At 40.0% G+C, this 9,089-nt stretch overlaps 1 protein-coding gene across 3 annotated transcripts in view; it reads left to right on the top strand.

Annotated features, from left to right (window-relative positions):
• Nucleotides 1-9,089, top strand: part of LOC109227343 (DNA polymerase I) — a 58,008-nt gene that overhangs the window by 27,371 nt on the left and 21,548 nt on the right. For 2 of the 3 annotated variants that reach the window (XM_019392469.1, XM_019392467.1), the window contains 3 exons: nt 131-216; nt 1,168-1,277; nt 2,002-2,052. In XM_019392469.1, the coding sequence (XP_019248014.1) occupies nt 131-216; nt 1,168-1,277; nt 2,002-2,052 (247 nt within the window). The remainder of the gene's footprint in view (nt 1-130; nt 217-1,167; nt 1,278-2,001; nt 2,053-9,089) is intronic. The other variant, XM_019392468.1, reaches the window with a different exon arrangement.

The raw sequence follows: 9,089 nt of genomic DNA, 5'->3' as shown, positions 1-9,089 counted from the left end.
CCCCCCCCCCAAATAAAAAAATGTGGACAAGCATTTCTTGTAGAATATGAAATTATATCTTAAGAACTCTGATAACTTCTACTTTGTTATCTAGCTGATGTGTTTGTTGCTTGTTCTACTATTAATACAGGTGCGAGTTGTTTCCCCAGATAAAGATTTTTTCCAGATTCTGTCTCCTTCATTACGCCTTCTACGAATAGCTCCTCGTGGATTTGAGTCAGTGCACCTCACTTCAGCATGTTGATTAATTTGTGCTGGTTGAGACTTGAATGAGTTGATATCAGCATATTTGCACTGTTGATCAGTTTATCCTACTTTGCTTCATGATGTATATCTGAGCACTTCATCCTTTTCTTTTACCTTTGAGATTGTATAGGATCAAGTCATCAAACTGAAATAGATGCCACAGTAAATTAAACTGCAGGAACTATTATGGTAAACTTGGGATGTCATGAGATGCACTTAGAATAGGGTAGGAGATACAACTTTTGCTGAAGTATTTGAGAGTTACTTCATTGCTGTACCCAAAATCAACTATCTACGTACTTCAGATGTTGTTTAAAGCACAATTGTCTTTCTGACTCTGTCCAAGTAAAAGGGGAGTCATTCCAGTTAATGGATGGATTAAGCGTTTGGGGATATGGCGAATTTGATTCATATGTTTATAAGAACATTTGTAACTGTGCCTATATTTGATGTTTTTCATACTACAACAACTATCGAGGGAACTTAATATGGCATGAGTATTTTGGAGTTGATAGGACGGATTCTGAATGCCAGGAGTGTCTTGGAAATTAACGAACCAATATGTCTTATCAAGGAAGTACACCTTCAATTTTAATGGTTGACTAAGGTGAATCATGGACTAGCTTGGCATATCCACAAGTTGTGTCAGCATTATGTGGAGATAACTACAATGAGTAGTTCCGTTATCTTTAAGGAGAAGATATAGTTAATGTTGCGCATAGTCTTTTTTCCCTTTACCATTAGTTTTCCTATGATTTTGATGCCTTCTGTTGTATTGTGTCCAATGATTTTGATGCCTTCTGTTGTTTCATTATGGATTGTGTCCATGGTTTTATTTGTCTCATTTTTCTGTCATCATACCCATGGAACTGTATTCTTCAGCACTTTCTAAGTCCTTCGGCCTTTTCTTACATTTTGCAGGATGGTCTCATTTGGAATGGAGGATTTTGCTGGAAAATATGGAGGACTAAAACCGTCTCAATTTGTTGATTTGATCTCACTTACGGGTGATAAATCTGATAACATACCAGGTTTATCTGTGCTGCCTTGAGTAAACTTTTCTGTATAATGAAGGGTAGATTGCTGTAGATTGCTCAGGGCCTTCTCTTTGTTTTCAACTAAACTCTCCCAGGCCCTCCAACTTCTGAAACACCCTTAGCCAGACCTTACCCAGAAATCTTCTGCCAAGAATGTATGAAGTTGCATCAGAAGCCTTTAAGACTTGAGAAAAAGAAAAGTATTAGCAAATATACTTAGGTCCTTTTTCATTGGAGGTTTGAGTAAGTAATGTAAAAGTAGTGCTGGCCTATTTATTGCATTCTGAAAGTTAAATTTAAGTGATGACTGATCCAAATGACGAGATACAGAAAAATTTTGAGTTCTTAAAAATGGAAATGACGAGAGTGATTGTAGGAGGCATTTCATGGGACGTTCGCTCTCACCGTAACAGCCCAAATGAAGAGGAGAAAAAAAATTATCTGTATCTCATTACTTCAGAATCGGTGTTGTATAGATCACTTATAAAACATGGTGCTGTTAGTTTCATGTGCTCTCCCTGTTGGGCAGATTTTGGTATCTTTCCAATATATCACAGAGTCGATAACTCTGTTTAACTGGACCGAAAAAAGTAGTTTACTAGTAGATCTCATTCAGCTTCAGCTTAATGATTGTACTTCATTGGAATCTGTCATCTGATAAAAACTTTGCTTTTCACTAATCTGGCATTATATTCTTTGTTTTTGTTTCCATGTGCAGGTGTTCATGGGATTGGAGATGTACATGCAATTCAGCTTATTATGAAATTTGGTAAGTTAATTAATGTTAGTAAGCTAGTGTGGAGAACCTTAATTTTGTCGGGCAGTTATAACTGCTTCCCCTCCTTTTGAAGGATAAATCCTTTCCATGATGGCCTTGTTTCCTGCATGTTACTGCTACACTTTATAAGTATTTGCAAATGTAGTGCACATGAAAAAGTTTGTAATCAGAAGTAATGTTAGTGCCTATAGGTTGCTGGGTTTCTAGACAACGTGGTTGAAGATAAATTATTTTTGTCCAACGCAATGGTCTGACATGCAAAATATTCACTCTGACTAAAAATAAAAATCTTGCCATTTCTGTCAATCTCTGCCCACTTCCCTTAAAAGAGAAGTTCAGATTTATTTTATGTAACAAGAAATATGTGAGCTCACATTTACATCTCTCGGTGTCACTTTTTCCTCTATTCTTTAATTAGTAACACGAAAGGTGATACAACGCCCAGGGGCAGATCTACCTTATTAGGTAGGGGTGCCTCGTCACTTGCATGCTCCATCTAAAATTCTGAGTATACATGTAGATATCTGTAAAACTGAAATGGTTTAAATGACACCTGCATTAAACAAAACAGATTTGGGTGCAGTGGTTCAGTGAGGCCTCTGAAATCTTTCATTTCATAATATATCAGAGTTCTATCCTCAGTGAAGACATCCCCGAGAGTTGTTGCCTCCTTTTCTTTGTTCTTCTCTTTTCTTTTCCCTACTTGTTATTCCTTTTGTTCTGTCACGACTAAAATCCTGATGACACCTAACCCCAACCCTCTAGGTGAGCCAACATTTGCAATTAACAAAGCAAAACAAATAAAGGATAATTAGTTATGATATAAATAAAACATATTTAGTCTCACAACATCAACCAAAAGCTGAAAATACTATAATAATCTCCCAAAACCCGATAATACGAAATCATGAGCAACTAAATAGTGTACATCTGAGTCGCCATATTAAAGTACTGTCTGTACCAAAATAACAGTAGGATACATAAGAAAGGGACTCCATAAGTTGCGAATCAAGTACGTCAGCTCACCACGGTCTCCTACGAGCTGCTAAGCGCCCTCCTGAACACCGCTGGGTCCAATAGCAGAATCTGCACAAAAATGTAGTATAAGTACAAAACGTGTACCCAGTAAGCATCAAGTCTAACTCCGATGAAGTAGTGGTGTGATTTAGACAAAAGTGACATAATTCAATAATGTGTTAAACTCATAACAATGTACAATAAAAGAAAAACTAAGAAACCACAGATACAAGTAGTAATGTACACAACCAAGAATCAACTATTAAGCATGCTTTCCGGAAAAGTTGATAAAGGACGTAATTAAAGCACAACTTCAACATATATGGATGATATGCATCAAGTAGCATGTATATGCATGCCTCTACATGATTCTACAACGACACTTCCCAGGTGTCCCATATCATTGCGCACACACGGCCTAATGTAATATGGGTAATCACGTGCCTCCTGAGGATGGATCCAAATCCATGAGCCGAGCATCATAGCTCCATGAAGAATCATCAATATCTCAGAAATCAGTCATCAAACCGCACAAAATGTACCATCGTGCCCAATCATAATATCCGCATGGAATGTCCCATCATGCCAACCTCAGTCCATAGCAGAGTACCATTGCATGTATGTATGTTTATGAACAAGAAATAAGCATATATGATGTATATGGACGGAGGAAATCACCATGCAGAGATATATGCATATGTACAAGTATGACTATGGCTACAACGTATAATCCAATATACCGAATAGCCCTTCATGTCAAAATAAAGCATCAAAAGCCTTGATATAATATGTATAGCATGATTTAAGCTGCTCAAATAGTCATACAAACAAATAAAACATAACACAGACCAAAAGAAATATATCTCAGACAAGGCATAAGGAAGCCTAAATTCTACTCCCAAATATGGTATAACCTCAGCGCCCGCATATACGCTCGTCACCTCGCATATACGTCACCCTCCAAACATGTAATAGTTTGCATATAAGTCCATTTTATGAAAAATTCCCTCAAATCAAGGTTAGCCAAACTACCTACCATATCCGGAATTGGCTTCAGCCTTCCAATATGCTCCTTCCTCTATCCTTGCCTTTCAAATGCTCCAAATCGGGAACGAAGTTGTGCTTCTATTGTCACTCACAAGATAAGAGTTTCTAGTATGCTTGGCATATTCACACGCATCACAGAACAATGATTCAAATTGAGGCCTTGAAAACAAATCGGGATATAACTTCTTCAAAACAAAAAATAATGGGTGTCCTAACCGTTTATTTTTTCTTGGTTGACATCCTTACTTTCCCCGAAAAAGGCTCTATCAGTGCTTTGAATTCCATCCAATATATACAAGTCATCAAGCAATCTACCACTTCCAATCATTTTCCCTGTTTGAAGATCCTGAAAAATACAATGATCGGGAAAGAACTCGATTTTACAGTTTAGAGCGTTGGTGATGGCGGTAACAGATAAAAGATTGACGGGGAACTTTGGGACATGGAGCACAGATGATAGTTTAATTTTTGGAGTACAAACGACAGAACCTGTTCTGAGCTCTCTTATTGAGTTCTCAATATTATGCCTTGAAGAAGACTCGAACCTCCACGCTATTTAGCACGAGATTTTGAGTCTCGCGTGACCATTTCTCCCCCAAGGCATCTTGAAAGTGAATCGTATTCCATGAATATGATATCTATCTAGTGTGATGTATGGAATATATGAAAAAGGTGGTTCTATTGATCAATCATGTCATATAGGCCCGAGTTGGATATCTAATTGCTTCGATTTGAATTATCCGGAGAATGTAATGCCTTTCTAAACATAGGTGTTAAAGAACCATTAGCCATTTTAACATTATCTACTTTGAGATATGGAGAATAGTTTTGAATGCCTTTAGAAGAGCCTGTTACGTGTCTATTTGCACTAGAATCAACAATCCAAGAATTAAGGTGAGCAGCATAGGCAGTACCTCATTGTATATAATTGGATGTGGCAACATTAGCAGAGTTGAGTTTGGTTAAGAGGCGACCAAGAAGCTGAATTTCATCCGAAAGACAAGATTTCTCCGGAAACCGTCTCCTTGAATGACTCCATATTTCTGCCCAATCAGAAGGAAATCTGAAGAAAATTGCTCAAAATAATTTGCCTCGTTGGAAACCATATCTATCTCGATGGAACCAGAAGGAGTTCGTGTTGCGGACATCCACCAAGAGAGAGAAAACTCCATCTCTTTAATAAAAACAGAACCCTAGTGCTGCGAGGGAGATAACTTACCTCAAAAAGGCAGCAATGACTCTAATACGATGTAGATTTTTGAGAAGAAGAAAAGGCTTCTTGTATTTCTCGTGTATTTCTTACATCCCTAAGCAAATGTATGCATATAGCAGTGTTGTCAAGGCACGCTTAAAGCGCGCTTAAGCCCTGAAGCGAGGCTCAAAACACGTTGAGCGCTTCGCCTCGCTTTGTGGGCGCTTTAGTGTCGCATCAAAGCTCTAAGGCATACTTTTCCTTGGAAATGAGTGTAATCCTGAAAAGGCAACCTTAAACAATTGATATTTCACTTTATCGTGATTTTTTTTTTCAATTTTTTTGTCCATATATTTTTTATTCATGCTTATAATGAATAGCGCACATGGTGTTTATTGACTTGGAGAAGGCGTACGACAAGGTTCCCAGGGAGGTGCTCTTGAGATGTCTTGAGGTGAAGGGCGTGTCGGTACCCTACATAAGAGCAATCAAGGACATGTATGATGGAGCTAAGACCAAGGTTAGGACTGTGGGAGGCGACTCGGAGCATTTTCCGGTTGTTATGGGATTACACCAAGGTTCTGCGCTTAGCCCGTTCCTACTCGCCTTGGTGATGGACGCTTTGACACACCATATTCAAGGGGATGTGCCATGGTGTATGTTATTTGCTGATGACATAGTTCTAATTGATGAGACGAGGGCCGGTGTTAACGAGAGATTGGAGGTTTGGAGACAGACCCTCGAGTCTAAGGGTTTCAAGTTGAGCAGGTCTAAGACAGAGTACCTGGAGTGCAAGTTTAGCACTGAGTCGAGGCAGGGACGTGAGGCTTGGATCACAGGTCATCCCCAAGAGAGATAGCTTCAAGTATCTTGGGTCGATGATCCAGGGGGACGGGGAGATCGACGAGGACGTCACTCACCGTATAGGGGCGGGCTGGATGAAATGGAGGCTTGCATCTGGAGTACTGTGTGACAAGAAAGTGCCACTGCCACTCCAAGGTAAGTTCTATAGAGCTGTGGTTAGACCGACCATGTTGTATGGAGCAGAGTGTTGGCCGGTTAAGAACTCCCATATCCAGGAATGAAGGTAGCAGAAATGAGGATGCTGAGGTGGATGTGGCCCCTGTGGATGACAAGATGCGGGAAGCAAGGCTCAGATGGTTCGGGCACGTGCAGAGGAGAAGCCTTGATGCGCCGGTAAGGAGGTGTGAGCGGTTGGCAGTGGTGGGTACGAGAAGAGGTAGAGGGAGGCCTAAGAGGTACTGGGGGAGGTGATCAGGCAGGACATGGTACGTCTGCGGATTTTCGAGGACATGGCCCTTGATAGGAAGGTCTGGAGGTCTAGCATTAGGGTTGTAGGTTAGGGGGTAGTAGCACTTTCCTTACTTCGTTCCGGGGGCGAGGCGGGGTTGGATTAGGGTTGATCTTAGATAGCTTGCAGTTTAGGCCGAATACACTCTGTACTTGCTGTTTATTTTAGCCCTGGGCCTTAGATACTGGTTACTGTTATTGCACGTCTTTCATCTTTTGGTTGTTATGCTTCCATTACTATTACGGTTGCTACTGGAGTTACGTAATGAAGTTGTCTTTCTTTGTNTGAGTTGTCTTTTCTTGTTTTCTTTTTTATTTTCATTTTTCTGAGCCGAGGGTCTATCGGAAACAGCCTCTTTGCCCTATCGGGTAGGGGTAAGGTCTGCGTACACATTACCCTCCCCAGACCCCACCTGGTGGGATTTTACTGGGTAGTTGTTGTTGTTGTTGTTGCTTATAATGAATAGCCTTGGACTACATGCATATTTTTACTTTTTCTCCCATTGCGCCTTTTTTCATTAAAACCCACGCTTTATTTGCGCTTTGCGCTTAAAGCCCCAACGGACCTTAGAGCTTTTTTGCGCTTTTCGCCTTTAATAACACGGGTATATAGTAGGTCCTATGACTATTTTAGGAAGGAAAATAAATCACAATCAATCAGAATCAAATCTTTTCTCAATCTGAATCAAATCTTTCCTAATAATTAAGCCAATCAACAACATCATGTACCAATTCTGTATCCAACAGTCTTGCCTCGCTAGGCTTAACCAACCAGCAATAGAACAATACTGTCTACCATACAAAGCGTCATATAGAGCCTTGTGAATGCTGGCCTGATACCTGTTATTGTAGGTAAGCTCCGCCAAATGTAAGAACTGATCCTATTGACCTTCAATGTCAATCACACAAACTCGCAACATGTTCTCAAGAATTTGAATAGTTCGCTTGGACTGACCATCCGTTTGTGGGTGAAAAACCATGCTGAGCTGACAACCTGCTTACCCAACTCCCACTGAATAGTTCTCCAAAAGTGAGATGTGATTTGAGTATCCCGGTTTAAAATGATAGAAATAGGCACGCCATGCAAATGAATTATCTCCTTGATGTAAATCTGAGCCAAACTTTTCAAAGTATAAGTAATCAACATCCATATGATATGTGCGGTCTTGGTCAACTTTTCCACAATGAGCCAAATAGCATCAAACTTCCTCAACGTACATGGTAAGCCTGCCGCAAAGTCCATAGTAATATGCTCTCACTTTCGTGCCGGTATAACCATCTTCTGAATCAAACCACCTAGTTTCCGATGTTCATTTTTAACTTGCTGGCAATTCAGACATTGTGAACATGCCCCAACAATATCCTTCTTCATCCTCCGCCGCCAATAGTGTTGCTTCAAATCACGATAAACAGGAATATCAACAATCGTATCATACCCATTAATAGTAACTACACAAGACCGATAAACCCGATCTCCCACGGTAGAATGGCATATAAACAGGAATATCCAAAGAATCAGAGTCATACCCAAATGTGATGCAATGTAAGATGACAGGTACGAATATGTAGAGCCCAGATCAAATGATACTAAATCATCTGTATGATAGACTGAAATAATACCTATGATGACCGCATCCGATGCCACCGCCTCGGGTTTACCGGGAAAAGCATAACCATGAGCCTGACCCCCACCTCACCGATTTGTCCTCCTCCTCTAGGACGACCTCTAACTAAATGGCCTCCACCTTTAACGAGCCGGGCAGGTGGTGTCACACCCCTTTTTACCAACCCTCTTTAAAAAAATTAAGTATTTTTAAGATCGGAAGGGGTTTTCAAGTTCAGAAGTGACAAAGTATTTTGTTAGAAAGGGATTTTTCGAAGTCGCCAATTGACATAATATTTTTGTGTGCCAAGTCGAACATTTTTAAAAATAATTTCTCTGAAGAATACATTTGAATTCAAAATAGGTCTGCACCAAAGACTCTAAGTAAGGGGTTCATTTGACTCGTGAAGAAGGTATTAGGCGTTCCACAAGTCCCGTGAAAGTCACGGGCATACATGATCTAGTTGGCTTTTAAAAATACCCAATTGAGGAAAAACACACAAAAGAGGTTTTAGGTTGTCCCAGAAAATAAGAGAAAAGAAAGAAAAAGGAAAAGAAAGTACTAAGCTATCCTACACTATGCTTCTTCCACGGTGTCCGTCATGGCCTCCAATTACATGATTCTACGGGGCATTCCCGAATAAAATATTTACAAGTTCGTCGGGGCACCCCGGGATAAAATGGTAAACAAAGGGACAATCTCCAACTTCAAAACAAATAGGAAGTCCCGAAGTTTGCCCACCCTAGTGTTGACGGCCTATGCATGCTCCGAGCGATTAGAATAGCGATAAGATAAGATAAAATAAGAGTAATAAAGCATTTAAAGTCTAATGTGTTTGCATATTTAATGTTGCCCCC

Source organism: Nicotiana attenuata, chromosome 6 (assembly GCF_001879085.1).
Source record: "Nicotiana attenuata strain UT chromosome 6, NIATTr2, whole genome shotgun sequence".
NCBI classification, from domain to species: domain Eukaryota; kingdom Viridiplantae; phylum Streptophyta; class Magnoliopsida; order Solanales; family Solanaceae; genus Nicotiana; species Nicotiana attenuata.
This window is presented reverse-complemented; position numbering and strand designations above follow the sequence as displayed.